Source organism: Rhinatrema bivittatum, chromosome 9, assembly GCF_901001135.1.
Source record: "Rhinatrema bivittatum chromosome 9, aRhiBiv1.1, whole genome shotgun sequence".
Taxonomy (NCBI): Eukaryota; Metazoa; Chordata; class Amphibia; order Gymnophiona; family Rhinatrematidae; genus Rhinatrema; species Rhinatrema bivittatum.
This window is the reverse complement of record NC_042623.1, coordinates 217,746,284-217,768,608: the sequence shown is the minus strand read 5'-3', so window position 1 is coordinate 217,768,608 and position 22,325 is coordinate 217,746,284. Positions and strand designations below refer to the sequence as shown.

Here is a 22,325-nt window from a genome sequence, read left to right as displayed (position 1 = left end):
AATGGAAAAAAAATCAGTAAAACTAGGGGTCACGATTTGAAGCTCCAGGGAGGAAGACTCAGAACCAATGTCAGGAAGCATTTCTTCACGGAGAGGATGATGGATGCCTGGAATGCCCTTCCGGAGGAAGTGGTGAAAACTAAAACTGTGAAAGATTTCAAAGCAGCGTGGGATAAACACTGTGGATCCATAAAGGCTAGAGGATGGGAATGAAGAGTAGAGCCATGGGGGTGGCTTGCTGGAATGTTAACTACTACCTGGTGATTACTACCCTTACTCAAAAAAAATCCCTTGCACGGTTAATGCAACCCCAACATTGCTCTCTGCTTCAACGGAAAAAGAAAAATGTGGAAAAGAGGATTAGCATTCAGACAACAACCAAGGACTGAACTTCACAATCTGGGTAAACAAATAAACGGGGGGATAGCTTGCTTATTACAGCGGTTACTACCCTAAACCAATTAAGCCTGATACATAACTTTGAATGCATTTTCAAACCGCGCGATTTGGCGTACTTTTGCTGGCGCATCAGGCGCAAGCAAAAGTACGCGGGATTTTAGTAGATACGCGCGTAGCCGCGCGTATCCGCTAAAATCCTGGATCAGCGCGTGCAAGGCTATCAATTCCGTATAGCCGGCGCGCGCCGAGCCGCGCAGCCTACCCCCGTTCCCTCCGAGGCCGCTCCGAAATCGGAGCGGCCTCGGAGGGAACTTTCTTTTGCCCTCCCCTCACCTTCCCCTCCCTTCCCCTACCTAACCCACCCCCCGCCCGGCCCTGTCTAAACCCCCCCCTTACCTTTGTCGGGGGATTTACGCCTCCCGGAGGGAGACGTAAATCCCCGCGCGCCAGCGGGCCGCTAGCGCGCCGGGACGCGACCTGGGGGCGGGACCGGAGGGCGCGGCCACGCCCCTGGACCGCCCCGGGCCATAGCCACACCCCCGGTCCCGCCCACGGAATGCTCCAGACACGCCCCGAAAACGCCGTGCGGTTCAGGCCCGCCCCCGACACGCCCCCTCAGAAAACTCCGGGACTTACGCGAGTCCCGGGGCTCTGCGCGCGCCGGTAGGCCTATGTAAAATAGGCTCACCAGCGCGCAGGGCCCTGCTCGCCTAAATCCGCCCGGATTTGGGAGGATTTAGGCGAGCAGAGCTCTTAAAATCTGCCCCACAGTGTTGCTCTCTGCTTCTACAGCAAGGGGTAATGTGGAAAAGAGGATTAGCATTCAGACAACAGCCAAGGACTGAACTTCATAATCTGGGTAAACAAATAAGCATGGGGGTAGCTTGCTTATTACGGCGGTTACTACCCTAAACCAATTAAGCCTGACACATCACTTTGAAAGCATATACAGCGTTGCTATCTGCTTCAACGGTAGGGGGAAGTGAGGAAAACAGGATTTACATTCAGACATCATCCAACAAGGCATCGATCTGTGCAATCTGGGTAAACAAGCATCGGGGTAACTTGCTTGATGTGGCAGTTACAACCCTTAACCATAAGCCTTATGCTCACCTTTGATGCAACTCCAACATTATTCTCTGCATCAATGACAGGGGATGGCAGGAAATTTGAATCAAACAGTTACCAACAAGAGCCCTGAAGTTGTTGGTTGGTGAAACAAATAAGTATGGGAAAATAAGTGTGGAAGCTTGCTGGGCAGACTAGATGGGCCGATTGGTCTTTTTCTGCTGTCATTTCTATGTTTCTATAACTTCACTATGAAAAAAGCATATAAGCAAATTAATCAAATCATGGTACTCTAAGCTGAGAATTCTACATTGACTAGAACCTCTATTAACAATACAAGACTTCTGCACTGTCTTACAAACACTATTTTCAAAATTAGACTACTCCAACTCCCTTTTACTAGGCCTCCCCGCAAGTATACTAAAACCACTACAGTTACTTCAAAAAGCATCTGCAAGACCCCTACTAGGGACAAGGAAATTCGAACACATCATCCCTCGCTGATAGCCCTACACTGGCTTCCTGTAAAATACAGTATTCATTATAAAGTGTTATCCCTAATATTCAACATCATCAACAATATTGATCCATGCTTATGAGTAACACTACAACAATACACACCAAAGATCACAAAACAAACGTCGTCTAATGGTGCCTTCCACTCGGAGCATACACCTAATGCAATTAAGAGACAGAATGTTTGCAGTAGCAGGACCCAAGCTGTGGAACTCGCTTCCAGAGTCATTATGACAGACAACAGAAAGAAAGAGTTTCAAGCATGAACTGAAAACATGGCTCTTTAGAGAGGCATACAATTTAATGTAAACTATTATCGGGATGATAATTGCATTGACAGTACCAGAGATAATACTAGTCAATTAAACAATATATAATGAATGAAATAAAGGTATTGCTAGTAGAATTAGAATTTGTATTCACTGTTGTGTAGACCTAGAATGTATTGATATGAGCTAAACTATATAGGAGCTACTTTACCATACTAGAATATGTGTAATAAGAATAAGAATATGTAGTCAATGTGAGGTTAAGAATGGTGAACGTTATCACAAAGCATATGATCGATGACCATGAATATAAATGCTAATACTGTGAACCATTGTGATCTTCTTTTGAAATGATGGTACATAAAATGCCTAAATAAATAAATAAATAAATAAATACCGTATTTTTCGCACTATAAGACACACCTGATCATAAGATGCACCTAGGATTTAGAGGAGGAAAATAAAAAAAAATTCTGTTCCCATGATGGGCTCTGTACAGAGCTCTCCCCCTGGTGGCCATCAGTGGGATATTTTTTTTGTTTTGCTTTTTATAGTAAGGCAGAGAACATCCACACAGGTACTCACACTCACTGGTTTTCTCTCCCTCACATACATACATAGGCTCTTTCACACTCACTAGCTCTCTCCCCCACTCAACTCACTGGCTCTCCCTCACATATACACATACCCACAGACAATCACACACTCAGACTCTCTCCCTCATACACACAGCTCTCTCACACCAGTTATTTTAAACTTTCATGACTGTTCCAAAGTTTAATAATAAATAATCAGGGCTATATTACATTGATTAGGAGAGAAATTTGCTCCTAATATTTCAACAGGTAGCCACTTAATCAGCACAGGCAGTAATTCTATTTGCTGGTCTGTGTCATGTGTCTTCCATCCCAGGCATTATACCACCCCCATGACCCTCCAATACATCCAAACAAATGAGAAGGAAATGGCACCAACCACAAACCCCGATGCCATGTATCATCCTCCGTCGACAGAGCCCGAGCTCCCTGCCAGTCCTGGAGTGCATCTTACTGCGAAGATCGGCGTGGCACAGGTCAGACATCAGCTGTTTGAACCGCGTGGGCTACGGAGGGCCCTCCAGTTCAGATGGCTGGCATTTGACCTGCGCCGCACCGGCCTTCACAGTGGGATGCACCCCGGGAACAGCAGACCGGCAGGGAGCTCAAGTTCCGCCGGCAGAAGATGACACACCTGCGCCATGTTGCTGATTGGGCTGAGTTGGGAGGAGGAGGGGGACGGCGCGCGAGAGGGAGAGACATTACATTCGTTCCATAAGACGCACAAACATTTTTCCCCATTTTTGAGGGAAAAAAAGTGCATCTTATGGAGCAAAAAATGCGGTAAGTAAATAAATAAGTACTTATCCGGCTAAGTGGTGGTGGGAGGAGTTACTTATCTGGTTAACTTAGATAAATGCCGATATTCGGACTTAACCGGTTAAAAGGATAACATTAGCTGGATAAGACTTATTCAGCTAACTAGCAATTTTTTTGTGGGGGATATCCCTTATAAGTTAGCCAGAAAAGTGTTATCGGCTAACTTACTTCGCTGGATTTTTTTAAATATCAAGCCCAGTATGATTAGATATAAGCTATGTAGATGCACAACTTTTAAGAACACAGAAGCCTTTTCTTCACAGTGGAGCTATGTGGTCCCAAATGTTCATGCCTGTCAACATCTTTTTGTTGTTTCAATAAAAGGAATCACAACCTACAAAGATTCAAGTTTTCTCCAGAATGAATATGGCAGCTAAAATTCTGCCTGTACTTCCAATAATATCTCTATAAATATGTTTCCTTTATTAATCTTTTTAACTAACCATTTAATGCTAGTTTATTTAGTTAACACCCCCCCCCCCATTTGCATTATCATTTATTACTCTGTTATTCACTCTCTCTTAGCATTGTTATGAAACATGGTTGACTTTCTTTCATGAACATTAATTGTAAAGCACTGCCGCTAATCTCTGTTTTTCTAGCGTCGTTGCGAAACATTGTTGACTGTAAACCGACATGATGTTACTAAACGAATGTCGGTATATAAAAGACTTTCAAATAAATAAATAAATCCTAGAAATTGAAGGCCTTAACAAATGCAAAAATCCAGAATAAGTCCGTTTGACTACTTTGATGATAACCAGTGCTTAATTTGTAGACAAAAAGAAGTGAAGCAGGGGTAGGAGGGATCAAAGCCAGGGCTAGATGTGAAATGTGTGAGGGGTTTGGAGCCAGGTGTGAACTCTCTCAGTCTAACACATACACATTCCTCTCTAACACACATTCCTAAGCAAACACACCATTCACACTCTTCCTCCTCCTTATCCCAGTAATCCTCCATTCCCAGCCCTTATCAGAGCTCAGTCCCTCAGCTGTTCTTTGCCCTCCAGTGCATGATAAGGTGAAGGATAGCTGAGGGTTGAGCATTAGTAGGGACTGGAGATGGAGGATCACTAGGAAAGGAGGAGGAGCATAGAGAGAATTTCCAGCTGTTTTTTTGGCCCCTGAATGGATGTTGCAGGTGCTGGAAAGGCCCAGTCAGGGCCACAGGAGGCCTGTTTTGTTTTTTTGTTTTTCTTTTTAAATACAAAGAATACAAAAATACTTGAACATTTTAAGGTATTTTTTGTAGAAGACTATTTTGGTTCGTTGATTTTGACAAACTGAAAATGGCCCCATTCATTGCATTTTTGGCTTTTGTTTGAAAAGAATGCACATACTCTCTTCCCTCGCCTCTTTCCCCCCATTCACATTTTGCCCACCATCTCTGACTGCCTGACTCAGACTGCCCTCCAGCTCTGATCATCTCACTCATATGCTGCAGCACCTTCCATCCTCTCTCTCATTTACTCCCTCCTCTCCCCATAGAACCCAAAGCCCCTCCAATCCCCTTACTCACTCTTTTTGCCCTCCACATCCCTTTACTCATGTACCCTCCACTCCCTATCATCCCTTCACTTGTTCAAAACCAAACACAAACATTTTCATGCACACCCCTATTGTAGTCATCATGCCTGAGTATGTGCAAAATTAGATCATAATATATGTATTTTGAGAACTCTTGCAGTTAGTAGCAATATGGGCATAATCATGCTTGTGCACAGGAAGATTTATATGACCAGTTCTGAAGGCTGAAGAAAGCAGTCATAAAAAAAGACCCAACAACACTGATGTAGGAGAACATGAATTTGTTAGATCATGGGCGCTAAGTAGAGTCAAATCTGTCTAATATCTGGAAGGGAGGCTACCAGGGAAGACAGCCTGATGTGGGCTGTAGCAGGCAATGGCAAACCTTAGCAATATTTTTCCAAGAAAAAGATAACAGGTATCACAGTGGGAACTCAGCCCTCAACATCCAGAAATAGATAAAAAGAGGATAATAAAAACAACTGAGAATAAAAGAAATGGCACCTATCTAAAAAACAATCAGAAATGTATACTGTTGAAAAGTACATAAAAAAGCATAACACAATTTGAGTTTGTGAAGACATTAACAAACATTCTTGATCTTTTTATTTACATTGCACTTTATGTCGTAAACTTTCCTCAGTGTAATTACAGCCTTTTAAACTACCATTGGCTGTACATTATATTCAATGTTTGTTTAGAGCGCTATCAAGATATTGATTTGGTTTCAAGGAGTAGCGTGATACAACAGAAAGGGGAAAGAATTATCAGACAAAACTTTTGAGAAACAGAAAAACAGAAGGTTAGGTACTCCGAACATACATTTTTCAATCAGTTATGGAATTAATGAAAAATGCATCCTTGGAGAAAATGCTCTTCCAGGAATGTGACCTTCCAAAAACAATTATGCTTCAGTGGCATAAGTTCTTAGTGGTGTGGGCTTTCACTTTCTTCCTCCTCTTACTGGCTCCTCTGCACAGTTGTTCCTGATGACAAGGGTCAGAGCTGGGGATAGGAGGACAGAATGGAGAAGGTGTGTGAGAGAGTGGTGTGGACAAGTTGCTCAGAGAGAAACTCACCCTAAGAAAAAAAATCTCTACTTATCTTATGAATATACATAAAATTAATTACTCGGTCACAAAGGGGAGGGGCAGATAGGTGTGTCACAGCACAAAGTGATGATATTTTATGCAGAGTGGATTAAGGGGAGAAGGTCCTATTGATTTTGCCTGACCGCTTCTGTACTTTTGGTTTGTTAGACCACTCTATTCTGCTGCAACGTTGTGGATCTGTTGCTCTGCAGAGTGGGGTACAATGAACAGTCTCATTTTTAGCAGCTACTGTGTAAGGGGGTGTTATCTTCTAACCCTATGATTATGTGTGGGGTTCCTTGAGGGTTACCTCGTTCCCCTCTGTTTAATATTTTCATGCAGCCACTAGGCTCACTGCTTCATTCTCTTGGTCTGTGAGGATGATGTACAATTTATTATTTCACTAGAGAAGGATGGAACTGGGGCACTTCTGGAATTCAATAGTAAGCTGTCACGGTTAGTTCAAAGTAAACAAATACCCTTTTGCACTTACAGGACCCTACAGCACTCCGCCCCTTGCATTTGTTTCTCTGATAACAGGGAGCCTGTGCGGGAGAAGGGAGCAGAGCACTGCAGCATCCTGTCAGTGCAAAAGGGCTGTGGATGGGCGTGCACTGCCTTTTTCTCATATTGTGTTCTGCTAACATCAGAACTGGTGATGTGACTGCAAGATGAGAGGGGGAAGGAAGAGGGATTGTACTCTCCCTCCCCCCTGCCCCATTGCCTATGGGCACATTCTGGCTTAATCTGGCTGTGGCATCACTTAGTCTCTTCTTTTAAGGTAGTGTGGGATGGGCAGGTCAAGGCTAGGGCATTTTCTGCCATGGCTACCACTTTGTGGAACAAGCTTCTGGTGGATATTAGGCAAGAGAAGAACTACCTTGCTTTCCTGAACTGTCCATTGGGTAGAAGGCTGGGTTCTGGAGTTTGGGTGGATGAGGCATGAAAGCCTTTTGCACTTACAGGACCCTGCAGCACTGTAATTGTAATATTGCATTTAGTTTTGAAAGTAATTCTTTAGTGCTGAGAAAAATGGTTGAAAGTATTCTAAAAAACAAAATTTATCCCATAGTTTAATGGGATAAAGTCAACATCAATTTGCTATATTTTTTGAAGGCTTAAATAAACATGTGGATAAAGGTGAGTCAGTTGATATAGTGTACCTGGATTTCCAGAAAACATTTGACAAAGTACTTCATGAGAAACTCTTGAGGAAATTAAAAAGTCATGGGATAGGAGGCAATGTTCTGTTGTGAACTGAGAACTGGTTAAATGATAGAAAAGTGAGGCGAGAATAGGGCTAAATGGTCAATTTTCTCAATGAAAAAAGGTGAATAGTGGAGTGCCCCAGGGATGTGTACTAGGACCACTGCTTTTTAACAAATTCCTAAATGACCAGGACGAGTGAGGTGATCAAACTTGCTGATGATACAAAATTATTCAAAGTTGTTAAATCATAAGAAGACCTTGAAAGACTGTGAGAATGGTCATCTATCCAGCAGATGACATTTAATTATTTACTAAAAAAATGTATTGACCTCCATTCTGAAGGTCATAGTGATTTACAATAAAACATTCATAATATAAAATAACTTCTACATACTACAATTATTTTTATATAGCAACAGAAATAAGATATAAACAACTATAAAGTACCATCAAATCAAAATAAAATACACCAAAAAAAATATAAAATAAAATAAAAAATACTGCATCTCCATCATCCTGGTAAAAATATTTGCCTATTTAGTGCTATCCCACCAGCTTTGCTTGTAATGATCAATCTTTAATTGTACTGTCCTTAAAAGCCAAATTTAAAAGCCATGTTTTCAAACTCTTCTTAAAAATCTTAGTATCAGAAATGGTTCTAAGATCATCTGGCTTTTTACTCCATAAGACTGGGCCTGCCACAGAAACTGCATATTCCTTACATCACTTAATCATGCCTGGAGAATATTCGGTACTTCCTTTATTTGAAGATCTTAACTCCCGTTGAGGGGAAAATAGATGCTGTGCTGTCCCCTTTATTAAGAATCTTATGAATAATAGTTAAAATTTAAAGTGGGCAAGTGCAAAGTGATGCATGTAGGGAAGAGCAACCAAAATTATAGCTACACAATGCATGGTTCTAATTTGAGAGACACCGCCCAGGAAAAGGATCTAGGTGACATCATGGATAATATGTTGAAATCCTCTGCTCAGTGTGCAGCAGTGACCAAGAAAGCAAATAGAATGCTAGGGATTATTAGGAAAGGAATGGAGAATAAAACAGAGAATATCATAATGCCTCTGTATTGCTCCATGGTGCGACCTCATTTTGAGTATTGTGTTCAGTTCTGGTCACCACATCTCAAAAAAGATTTAGCAGAATTAGAATACAGAGAAGGGCGACCAAGATGATAAAGGGGATGGAACAATTCCCCTTTGAAGAAAGACTAAAGAGGTTAGGACTCTTCAGCTTGGAGAAGAGAGGGCTGATGAATATTTGACAGAGGTCTTTAAAATAATAAGTAAACGTGAATCAATTGTTTACTCTTTCAAAAAGTACAAAAACTAGGGGACATTCTACTAAATAGGTGATAGTTTTAAGAAATAAGAGAAAATGTAAATTAAGAAGGATATATTCATTCTCCTAGTGCTTTGATTTCCTCCCATAGCTTTCAATACCATCAATGAGGATGACTTTGACATCCACCTCTCTGCACCTTAACTTTTACCAAGACTAGTCCCACATCTCAACCTTCTTGTCGGACATTGTCATCTGGATGCCATACTGCCACCTTAAGCGAAACATGGCCAAGACAGAACATTTTATTTTTTCTCCCAAATCCACTTTTCCTTCCCCTATTTTCTATTTTGATGGATATTACAGTTACCCTTTTAGTTTCCACAATCTGCAGTGGAGTCACACATTCAAAACACTGCTAAAACATGTCACTTCATTTCCTATAACATCACTAAAACCCATGCCTTCCTGCCTCAACACACTACCAAAAGCTATTCTTTCATCAGGTCCCACTTAGGTTACAGCAACCTGCTCCTCACAAGTCTACCACTGAACTATCTCCACAACTGCATAGTCAAAACTCAGCTGTGCATGTTATTTTCCTCTGATGCAATTATGACCATGTAACAGCCTCCCTCAGTTAACTCCCGTGCCACTTCCACATGCCATTCCATATTCTTATCTGCATGAGCGGATTCACTCTGCGGTTCCTCATTACTTCTTTTCTCTTATCTCCCCCTACACTCCTCATATCCTCTGTTCATTGGGTGAGCTGCTCTAATCTGTACCCTTCTCATTCACTGCCTGCGCTTTTCACCTTGCTGCACTGTGCTTGGTATGGCCTTCCTGTGTTGGTGAAAAATGCCTCCTCTGATCAGATTCAAGTTCTGCCTAAAAGTTCACCTTTTTCAGGCTGCTTTTAAATCTTAAATCCTGGCTTTCCCTGATCATGGCCTTGTTGATTTTAACAATGATTATTATAATGAATCCACGGAGCAAGGATCATCACCAGGGAGCACCTTGCATGAGGATAGTGTTACAGTGTGTCTCTCAAGTGGCATTCTCTGCTGGCTGTGTGGCTCCCATTTCCCCCTCCCTCTCCCCATGTTAGGGCAGGTTGCATCATTTGCCAGCCCAGGGCATCTAAAGGCAGAGGTAGGGGCTGGCAGCAGCTCTAGCGGGGATGGAGCAGCAGGGTGCAGATGGGCTTTGCTGCACACCCAGTTGATGCATAGCCCCATATCTCATGTCATAAGAAAGATGCTGGATGGTTGGCAGCTGGACTGGAAAGGCAAGTCTTCAGGGCAGGTTTCTGTGTGACAGGCAGTTGTAAAGGCAATAGAAGATGGGGATCTTTCAGGGTATCCATTGCTTTGCACATCTGCTGCACCTAGCAGTGAGGGATGCCCTGGGTCTAGGGCCCAAGGACTATGGGAATCTATTCCTGAAGGACCCGATACAGATGTGCATTTCCATCAAAGCATGAAGGCAGGGGAATGTCTTGGTGAGAAGCAGGAGAATTTGGGATGCTTGATTCAAGATGTTGGCACTCACTGGAATTCCTCCCACATGATGCTGCTGCACAGGTTAGGGAATAGCAGACACCCCGTAATGATTCATCTCTGGAAACAGAGATAGGTGTGGCTGCCCTCTAGGACACCATGATTGGGTAGTTGTGAGGTAGCTGGTACAAATCCTGAAGCCCTTCAAGGATGCCACGGAGTATCTGAGTTCAAGAAGTGCCACCCTAGGTGGGGTCATCCCTATAGTAAATATTCTGGAGGAAAAGTTAGAGGGCTTCCATAAGCAAGGGGGAACGGAAGCAGTGGTGTTGAAGTTTGTGAACTCCTTGCAGCAGCAGATACAAGAAATTCTAAAATACACACATACTTGCCTCACTGTGATCCATAAGTGTAAGGGAAGCTTGACCTCTAGTCCCAGCATCTCACATTCATGAAGGAGTTGCTGGTGGCTAGGATGCGTGAACAGGAGTGACAGAAGCAGAGGCACAGTGGAGATGTAGCACAAGAAAGAGTGGCCACCTCAAAGAGTAGTGCAAGCAGGAGCAGCACCCTGTCAGCTACCACTTCCTCCCCCATCTCAATATGCCAAAGCCACACTGCAGGCAAAGAACCATCTCTCCTGACATGGGCCATAGCTAAAGCAGTTGGAAAGAGAGACTCTCGGCCCTCCCCAGCAAAGGGGACCACAACAGAAATTTATGGGAAACACTGTATCGCAGAGCCCATTGAGGACATAAATACAGATAAACTGGCATATTGGGCACAGAAGTCTACATCTGGCCAGACCAAGATTGATTAGTGATATCTTTCCTGCCCACCAACCGGCGTGCCAAGTGAACGTGTCTTCTTAATGGCAGGGAACATTGTGAGCTCCCATTGCTCAAGGCTGGTGCCAGAGATATTAGAAAAGCTTTTTGAAAATCAATTTGCCTTTGCTTCGGGTTCCAGAATTTCCATGTGCGTGGCAAGATAACTGAAAGCACCTTGAAGGCCTTGCTGATGTTCTGCTTACCTGTCATATCCCAGCTGTAGCACATTAAAGGTCTTGCTGCTAACTATGACAACCTCCTTAGGGATCTTGCTGCCACACGCCTACCTGCCATACTCCAACCATACCACCTTAGGAGTCTTGCTGCTACCATTCTGTCTACCTGCCATATCACCTTAGGGGTCTTGCTGCCACATGCCTACCTGCTATGCTGATGTACCACCTTAGGAGTCTTATTGCTACCACTCTGCCTACCCACCTTGCTCTTGATATATCACCTTAGGGGTCATGTTCTTAATATGCCTACCTGACATGCTCATTATATACCATCATGGGCATTTCAATGCCTATGTTTTGTTTAGGTCTCCTACTCTGTTTATTGGTTATACTGGAATGTTTTGTCCCCAGAAAAAAAAAATGTGAACAAAGAAAAAAATATGTTTCTTCTCCCACTCCTTCTCTTTCATGGCTCTTCATTTTGTTCTACCCTCTACAATCACAGTCTAGTTTCCCCACCCTATTTGTTTGTTGGTTATACTGGAGTATTTTTAACCCAGAAAAAATGTAAAAAAAAAAAATATATATATCCCCCAAGATTTTCCTCCCACTCCAGCTTTATAATGGTTTACCATCTTGCTGGTAAGGCCTAGCTAGGCCTTTGTGCTGTTTACAATTCCATGCACTGAAAGCCCTAGTGACTTAGACAACTTTGTGCTGTTTGTGAGACACTGCACTCCATGCCTAGGTAATTTAGACACCTTTGTTCTGTTTGCAATGGACCATACTCCATGCCTTGTGGGTTCAGATACCTTCGTGTTGTTTGTGATTTACTGCACACCACACCTTGGTAGCTTTGACATTTCTATGATGTTTGTAATTCCCAGCACTGTACCCCTTGGGGCTTTAGATACATATTTGCTGTTTGTGATTCCCTACGTTGTATACTTTGGGAGTTTTGACACTTCTTTGCTATTTGCAATTCTCTGCACTGTATGCCTTGAGGGTATAGAAAGCTCCATGCTGTTTGTGATTCTCAGCACTGCCTTGCAATTAGACACTTCTCTGTTTACTATTCCTTGCAATGTATGCGATGGAGATTTTGACACCTCTGTGCTCTTTGTAATTCCCCACACTGTAAACCTTTTTGTGATTTTATGCAGTGTTCCTTGCACTGTGTTCCTTGCAAGCATAGACTCCTCTGCGATGTTCGCATTTCACCGCCCTGTACACCTTGCAGGTTTTTTGACACATCTGTGCTGCTTGCAATTCTCCACACTGTACATCTTGAGGGTTTTGATTCCTTTGTGCTTTTTGTGATTCCCTGCACTGTACATCTTGGGGGTCGTGTTGCTACTCTGCCTTGCTGCTATGCTCCTGCTCTACGACTTTGGGGGTCTTGCTGCCATTCTGCCTACCTGTCATGCTACAGATGAACAACGTTCAGGATCTTGCTGCCACTATATCTAGCTGCCATGCCCCAGATATGCCACCTTGGGGGTCCTGCTGATACTAACTGCCAAGCCCCTGATGTACTACCTTGGCAATCTTGCTGATACTCTGTCTTGCTGCCACACCCCACTCTTCACCTTGGGCTGTCCTTGCCTATGTGGGTGCTGGCCTTGCACCTCTCATGGTATCCTATGGTGTTCATGCCACTCTTAGTCCTGCTTTGTCCCTCTATCAGTGCCTGGGGTTTATTTCTGCCACCTTTGTTGTTTTGTTTCCCCTTCATGGTGCCTTGGTGCCTCTTTGCCCCTGTTGTGCTACTTTTGGGAGTTCATTACTTCTTTTGAAACCGTGAGGTGTTCTTGACACTCTTGCTGCTGCTTTGCTCCTCTGCTGGTGCATTAGACACTGCTGCTACTCTTTTTCCCTTTTACGGTGCCTTAGGCTATTGACCCCACTTTGCTACAGACTCAGTGCCTTGGAATTCTCTTCCCCTTCTGATGTTGTCTGTCTACAAATTTCGTTAGAACTGATTAGAAAACTCAAATTTTGAAGCTCAAAATAGGCTGTGTTGCTTCCCCCATTGACTATAGTGTGAAACAGAAAAGCAAATGAGACAAAGAAATTATTTTCTTTTCATTTGAACGTAATGAAACAAATAGAGGTGACCTAGAAAAGAAAAGAAATGAAACAAAAATGTCTCTGCACATCCCTAGTGTCTATGGGAAAAATGCTTTGTATATATGGTCATTATATATATATATAAATAAGAGAGAGAGAGAAAGAGCGAGAGAGAAAGAGAATATTAAATCAGATGGAGCCTGCTGTTGATTTTCCTTGTAGAAAATGATTACTTCAAAGACTAGTATCCAGCACCAAATGCTTATGTTAATACAGCATCTACAGATAATTATTACCTTCCAGGCAGCCAGTAATTTCTGTTACAGAACAAGATTGACAATCTGTATGTGACTGATTAAACTGATTAGCCATTCTGGAAAACTAAAAGAACCTGAAGCTCTGTGATGTCCTCACACTGGAGACTGCATGCTATATTCACTATTATTCACATGATGGTGACTATATGCATCATTGATGAAGTCACTCTTTGGTAATTATAAAATCTATTTTTAGGTATTAAAAAAATCAATGCATCAGGTTCTTTTCTGTATATCTAAAGTTTGACAAATATGAATGTGCACATAGTTTCTTTTTCTCCTGAGTAGATACCTATGACCTGTTATCACTCAATGTGTTCCATATATCATCAACTGTTGCAAGGTTATGAATTATATAACTTCGGTTTTGTCCTATTTATCAATGCTGAATACCATAGTTGCCTTAGAAAAGCTTGCAGGCCTATTTTTGTCACGTATCATTACCTGGCCTCACACACATGGACTTAAGGAAAATGTGAAAGAAGGGTTGCATCCTGCCCTCACATCTAGATACTACCATTAAGCCATATGCTCTACTTTGTAGAAAGGATAATGAGTAGAGATATTTTCAGTCCTCTAGAAGCAAAATTGTTAGCACAGTCTGTATTCCTTCGAGCTGCCAGATTACAACAGCACTTGAGATGTAAAAAAGAATAAACCACAGAGATATATTAGCCTTTGCTACTGTATGTGAAATGCAATGTATCAGATCAAAAGACTACGCACTTTACATTAATGGGGGGGGGGAACATAAAAAGGCAAATAATTATTATAACATTAAGTGGGCTGCCCACTAATGCAGCTGTATTCACAATAACATTATTAGGTTAGATTTGAATGCAGCCTCTAATTTAAATATGTACATACCATGGTAATGAGCCAGCTCATTTCTTATTACTATGGTATTTGCCCGGCTGTGCTGCTGAGATAACTCTAACTACACTTCCTCCAAAATCATGCAGCCCTCTACTGCACCCATCATTTACCACTTCAGGACCAGTGAAGCAGCAAGAGAAGGAAGAGGATGAGAGCTGACTACCTCACTCCTGACACTTCACTCTTCCACACCTGAATGGCAGCTTTACTGCCTTTCAGTTTGACTCACGTGTGGATGTGGCAGAGCCAACATTCAATTAAGGACCAGTGAAGCAGCAGTATCATGGTAGGCCGCTTTTCTCTTGTCACATCCTTGGTCCTGGGTGGATGTGAGGGGAGAAGACTCCATGATTTCTGGGGAAGGGAAGAGGGAAGGAATAGAGGAGGTTTTGACTAAGTGCAGCGTGAGAGATTTGGAGGAGTCCAGAGAGGGAGGAGACAAAGAATCCCTGGGGTGGTGCTACTCCCCACCCCCTTGCCCATGCTGGATTCCCTGTAGCCTGCGCTAACAGGGCCAGATTTTCAAAGGGGTATGTGTGTAAGATACATGCGTACCCCCCGAAAACCTGGCCAAAGTACCCCCTGCGCGCGCCGAGTCTTTGTTGAGTAGGCTCGGCGGCATGCACAAGCCCCGAGGCTTTCCTGTGGGGGGCGTGTCGGGGGGACATGTCACGGTGGCGCATCATTTGGGGGTGGGGCCACGGGCGTGGTTCCGGCCCAGGGGCATTTCGGGGACGTGGCTGAGGCCTCTGAAATGGCTCCCGGGCCTGGGAATCGCTCGCTGGCGGCTGGCCCGGCACGCTCATGTTACGCCTGCTTTGGGCAAGCGTAACTTCTACAAAAAAGGTAGGGGGGGTTAGATAGGGCCGGGGGGTGGGTGGTGGAAGGAAAGTTCCCTCCGAGGCCGCTCTGATTTCGGAGCAGCCTCGGAGGGAAGGAAGGCAGGCTGCGTGGCTCGGCACTCGCAGGCTGCCGATGTTGGGCAGCCTTGCACGCGCCAACCCCGGATTTTAATGGATACGTGTGGCTACGCACGTATCTATTAAAATCCCGCGTACTCTTGTTTGCGCCTGGTGCGTGAACAAAAGTATGCGCGGGCGCAGATTTATAAAATCTACCCCACTGGGACTACATCTCTGGGTCAGTAAAAATGGGCACAGGGGATAACACAGATAGTGGCCTCATTATCATGGCCATATTCACGGGCCAATGCAATAAAGTGCGCCTAGCTTGATGTGCGTTTTGGGCACGTTAAATTAACACCCGATGCAATAAGGGAGTTAGCACATCCAAAACACGCGCCCAAGAAACTGCATAGCCGATAGTGCTCATCACGTATAAATTCCATGTAGATTAGTCTTTTAGCTATTACTCCCCAATGCAAAAAATTCCCCTGGTGCCCAACCTCGTTTCTTAACACAGCAAACTTAACTCCAGCCCCAGAACTGATGTTGTCATTCTGCGAGTCAAGGGCTCATGGCAACACCAGATTTACAAGAAGATATCAAATCAAAAAATGGGTTCCTCACCAGGAACAGCGGAGAGTGACAGAAGCTTTTCTTGTGGGATCTGAAACAATTTGGTCCTCTTTATCCTAGCTCTGATTTTGGTATGACTGCCTGCAGCAGGGCTAAGGTGGTGGGGAGAGCTGAGCTGAATGATCTACCAATTTATTTATGTATTTTCTTACTTTGATATTTTACCCATCCCATCAAAAACATCCAGAATGAGTTATATCATAACTTTCATAATAAAATTCATACTAAAATAAAAATCAGTCCCCTGCCAGAATAACCTACAGGGGGCTGAACAGATCGACAGTCCATACACCGCACCCATAAAATCTCGAGGGCCGATGCAATTGTGGGCGCCCAATGCATTTGAGTGCTAGGGATGCACAATTTTTCCCTAATGCATCCTTTTTAATGCAGCAGCTCATTTTAATATTGCATTGTGCACCCAGGAGAGGTGGCTGTGGGCACATTAGGAAAACTCAATATGAGCTTTTTAACATGTCGTATTACATCAGCCTAACAGTTTAGCATGGCCATTTCAACACAGAAATGATCTGCATTTCATTAGCACTGTGAATACCACATTAAACTAGTTTAACATGCACATTAAAAATTAGCAGAAAACGTGCATTACTTGCTAATTTTAATGCATTACAATGGATAGACCTCCTTCATGAGACACTTGAATCAGAGTGGAATATGAGTTTTAAATTCATATTCTGGTGTATGTACACAATACATAGACTACCCAAACTCTATAGCAAGTGCGTAAATACTGAATAAATTATTACAGTGAATGGGAAAGGGTTATGATTCAATCGATTGTCAAAGACCCATTTGACTACATGGGGATGAGACAAAAGCTTTCTGAATCTTCAGATTCTTGCCAGCCATTTTAGTAAGGCATTTAAAAAATCAGATGGAAGCTCCTTGGTCCTAGGTCTGCTCTGCATAGTGTAATAATTTAGAAACCAGCAAACAGTGTTTTATGACTTTATTGTTTCTTCTTCAGTTTTAAATTACTAAGTACAATGCCAGAACTCCTGTGGTTGCAGTGCAGTTCTCTTGTACCACTGCCATGCTGTACACAAACTGCATGCAAACAACACAGAGCCCAGTACAAAATGGACAGTCCTTTTTTGTGTGTGTGTGTGAAAGTTATGCACAATTAGTCATGTCAGCTACTACTTTAAGTCAACTATAGAACCTGAGAAGCTTAAATGTGAAGTAACACTGTCTCCAGAGGCAAATTAAATGGCACTTTGAAATCACGAAATAAGAAACAATTTGCTCAACTATATTAAACCACAGAGATTACAAAAATAAACATTTTCACGTAGGCACCGCAAACTATAATCCAAACATACTACATGTTTAACATACAAACCACATATTGTCCCTTCATATGAGTTTGACATGATGTAAAAACAAATCACACTTGATATTTCAAGAAAAGTATCATACTCTCTGATACTTGGCAGAAAATTCTCAGATGACTAAATATCTAGACTTCATTGAATGTATGAATATTTTCCATGCATACTGTACTTTTTCAGTAATTAGTAGTGGTGGAGAAGAAATAGGCCATTTAGCATCAGTTACAGTAAATGGATTATATTGTGTGAAAATATTTCATAGCCTACCTATCTCAGGATTCTTTCTGATGTCCAATGCAGCAAAGTGTATGAAAGGTAAACGCAAAGTGGCAAAACAATACCTTACATTTTATCTAGTCCTCCAATAAATAAGTTAAAAATAAATATAGTCTGCAGATTTAGTATCATTATCTTTATGAATTTTAAGCTGTTGTGCAATATTGTTAGATGACAGAGAAGGTCATTATCACTTATATTCAGCCTTACTGTCATTTTTAAATGCTGCTTTGAGGACTGGTCTATTTTAAAGGCTGTTTATTTTATTGTTTTTGTTGTTTTGTTTTTTTTTATTATAAAATGTTTATAAAAATTCAAGGTCTTTTCACACTGATACAGTACCCTAATGCTTTACTTAAATGTCCAAGTAGTGTTCGTATTATGTAAATGATTTGTTCTTTAAAGACATAATTCATAAGTGTTTGTTCCAATAATGCCATTTTGTCAATAGTTCTGAACCTGCTGTGATCTGTTCACTTCAATTCATTCTTACATTGCATGTGAAAAGACAGCCAAGAGTTTGCATGACAAAAGGAGGTGATGGGATTCCTCAGTCCTACTCCCAGCCTAAAAACATTCAATGTCCAAAATTAATTTTTAGTTAATAATTAATGTCAATGTCTCTTAATGAAATGGAAAAAAATATTTTTCCCCTTAAGATTTAGGTAAATTCACTTAAAATTAAAAATACTTCGGTTTATTATTGGTTAACACAATTATCAAAGAGCAAACTTGCATTTTATTGTGCATGTCTGCACAGTATTATTAGCAGTAGTTAAAATGTATTCACAGTAAACTCTGCAATGTGTAACGCTGACAAAAAAGTATATATATATTGCGCACTAGCACAAACAGATAACAATTTGTACAGAAAACAAATGTCCCTTGCAGTTTCTTTAGAAGCATGTTAGGGCGCAAGTGAAAAACGTCTGGAACAGAGTAAGTACCAGATCTGAAGGACATGCAGCTTTCGCCTGGTTAGTGGCAAAATGAATTAAGTCGGTGGCTTATGCTGCTGCAGCTTTTCTAAAAGAAATATTTTTTTTATTACTATACCCGTAAGATAATTGGTACAAATGTCCACAGACACTTAGCATCCTACTGTGTTAAAAAGTCACGTTTCCAGTGAAAAAAAGATAAACGAAACAAAACAAAAACCCACCAGCTCACAAACTCGTGTCTCCATTCTGCTTGTATTCTGTCAAAATGTTAAGAGTCATCTCTTCGCTTTTGGACTGCACGTTTGCTTCGCTTCTCCGCGAAGCTTTCCTGGTTGCCCGGGAAAGTCTTCTTCGAAAGGTATCCCCGGCCAGGAAATAGAGAATGGGGTCCACGCAACTGTTCAGGCTGGCGAGCCCCCGGGTCACCTGATAAGTGGCGTAAACCCTGTCATTGAAGGAGCACATCTCGGGAGCCTGGAAATCCAGCCGGGCTCGCAGGTTCAGGTTCTTCATCACGTGGAAGGGCAGGTAGGAGACGGCGAAGACGGTCAGCACGATAATCACCAGGTAGATGGACTTCTTCCGTAAGGGGGCATTGTTCATGTCTTTGTAAATCAGCGCCCGGACAATTAACCCGTAGCAGCCCAGGATCAGAATGAAGGGGATGCAGAAGCCACAGACGGTGGTGCACATGCTGTAGATGAAGTAACTTCGCAGGTACTCGTCGGAGGAGGTGTCGAAGCAGGTGACGGTCTTGTTCTTCCTCACCGATGTGCCGGAGTAGAAGAGGATGGGGGAAATGCCGGCCACGACGACCACCCAGACCAGGGCACTGACGTAGATGGAGTTCTTCTTCTTCAGCCTCCCCAGGGACTTCAGGGGGTGCACCACCCCGGTGTAGCGATGCACGCTGATGCAGGTCAGGAACAAGATGCTGCCGTACAGGTTGACGTGGAAGATGAAGCGCTGCAGCTTGCACATGGCATCGCCGAAGATCCAGTCGGTCTTGTTGAAGTAGTAGAAGATGAGGGCGGGCAGGGAAAGCACGTAGAGGAAATCGGCCAACGCCAGGTTGAACATGTACACGGAGATGCTGCTCCACGGCTTCATGTGGAAGATGAACATCCAGATGGCCACGCTGTTGCCCACGAAGCCCGTGATGAAGACCAGGATGTAGACGGCGGGGAGGTAATAGAACTGGAAGCCGGTCTTCGTCAGCGAGCACTTGCTGGCGTTGCCGGCGGGCGAGCCCTCGGCCGAGAGCGTGCTTTCCGTGGCATTCAGCAGGGCCGAGAGGAAGGCGTCGCTCATGATCTCGCCGAGTCAAGCCAGGCGCCCAGGCAGAGCAGTGGCCGCCGTCCTCCCCCTCCTCCTCGCCGCAGAGGCGAGACCGAGCCCGGAGTGACTGCGTGCACGCTTCTCATTTCCCGGCAACCCTCCTCCGAGTCGGAACCCACGGTGAACCCGGTTCCGAGAAGAAGCGGCTGCCGTGCACAAGAGAAAGGAGGGAGGCGGCGGTGGCAAACTTGTAAGTTGAGAGAAAACTTCCACCTGCTGCCTGCACTTGGCCGGGAGAAAGGCAGGGTTTCTCTGATCTGGCTAGCTATAGATTATATATATATATATATTATTTTTTTTTTTTAGCAGGTTAACTTTCTTCGCGCGCCTACCTCACAGCGTTGTCCCTCTGATCGCGGAAAACTGAGCTCCCCGCCCTCACTGCCATCGCACGCTTTCCGGAAAACGGACCCCGGCGGACTGGCCAGGGAAGGCAAAAGTTGAGGCGTCCCTTCCGATCGTGCCCCTCCCGAGGTCCTCGTGGCCACTTCCCCCCCGCACCGAGGGGAGATGAACTGAGAGCCTCCCCGGCTCCTGTGGAGTGAGCGCGGGACAGGCAGGCGAGGAATGAGGAGAGAGTGCGAGAAGGAGGAGGGACGGAACAAGAGCGGGGAGCAGAGTTCAATCTCCTTCCAAGGCGTCACTGCCAGGCGTGGTTTTATTTTTTATTTTATTTTTTTTGCCAGCTCAGCCCACTAAAACACTCATTCTGATAAGGAAGAGGATCAGTCGCGCTGCGAGGAGACGCTTGACTTATTTTCCGCTTTGCATGTGATTCTTTTTGACATCTGAAGGAAAATACCTTTTTTTTTTTTTTTTTGCCAGCAGGGACAGATGTATACATTGTTTATTTCTCCCTTGACAAAGCTTAGAAGCGAAGAGCTGCAACTTCTATGTGATCAGCAGCAAGTTACTTACATCCACGAGCAATACTCACAGAGATTAAGCACCAGAAAGCCGTAACAAAAAAAAACAAAAACCAAAAACGAAAGAAAGGAAATATAACCAACAAAAAGCAAACAACACGTAAGGGCTCAAACACACTGTCAGCCCCAAAACACTGCACTTTAATAACCTGAAAAATCACTCTCAGGACAAGAGTCTTACAAATCACTTCACTAATACAGGTATATCAAGAGTGCAATTCTACACCATACTGAGAATCCTTACAGCTGCCAACAAATTCAACCTACCTGACTGTAATGATGCTGTTATAACTAGGAGGAACCGTTCCTTTAAATTTCTCGCATTCTCCTTGGATGACTGTTTCAGTCAGGAAAAAAAAAATCCACTAGGACACAGCGTACCTTAAAGCTCTATTTCGGTAAGGATTTTCTCATCGTCACAAATGGATGAAGTACTTCCTGACTGGACGATAGGAAAGTTATTTTTATTTAATTAAACAAAAAAGACCACAACCTGTCATTGATTAGTTAATGACTCATTGGAGGAGTATGCTTTGAACCCTTTTATCCAACTTGAAAGTGAATAGCAAACATAAAATGTGATTTGCAGAAGCCATTAATTGTGCAATAAATCTTATTGGCAAAAGTGTGAAAAAATGATTTTTATAATGATGTTTAAATATGATAGCAAACAGGAATCCGTTTTAGTCCCACTGGTAAGTCACAGTAATTGTTTTTATGTTGTTTGCTTAGACTGGTAAGAAAAAAATGATCCACGCAAAAATCATATGATTTTGTTGCTGTTGTTGTAAAACAATTTATCCTGAGTTTTATCAAAAAATGTGTGATTTTCACTTTTTTTTCATTGCAGATTATTTCATACTGTAGTCATATATCTTTGGTAGATCAATAATTTTCCAAGGAAGCGGGCCCTAGTCTAAGGCAGCTAAGCCTTTGGTTTCAAAATTTATCACTTCTCACCCAAGTCTCCATGAAATGTTCCTTGTGCTGGACAACATTTACAAAGCTTATGCTGCCCACTGAAATGGTTTACAATGTAGCAGTTGCTTGCAAGGGTAGAAAAAAGAAAAAGGCTTTGCAAATTTGAATAGCAGAGCTGTCTCCTTACAGAAAATAATGCAGCTTTGCTATGGGATCAGTTAATTGTAAGGATTGACAGCACTATAAACTGGGAGAGCAGCCAGCCTTGCATTCTGATTGAAAAAAACATTTGAAACCAGAGATATGATAGCATCCTTGTCAGCACAGGACAGGGACGCTTGTTGAGACTAGAAAGTTGGAAAGACATGTTTGCTCAGTATCTGCAAAAGCCACTCTTTTGCTGTGCAAGGAATATATTTTTCACAAAGAATAGCTGGCAGATATCTGTCAACAACTGTTAACGGAGTTGAT

At 43.0% G+C, this 22,325-nt stretch overlaps 1 protein-coding gene across 1 annotated transcript; it reads right to left on the bottom strand.

The window, feature by feature from the left end:
• Positions 1-17,055: 17,055 nt before the first annotated feature.
• On the bottom strand, positions 17,056-21,874 carry P2RY1 (purinergic receptor P2Y1). Its single transcript, XM_029616631.1, has one exon. The coding sequence runs from the start codon at positions 19,978-19,980 to the stop codon at positions 18,895-18,897; it is 1,086 nt and encodes a 361-aa protein (XP_029472491.1). The 5' UTR covers positions 19,981-21,874; the 3' UTR covers positions 17,056-18,894.
• Positions 21,875-22,325: the final 451 nt, after the last annotated feature.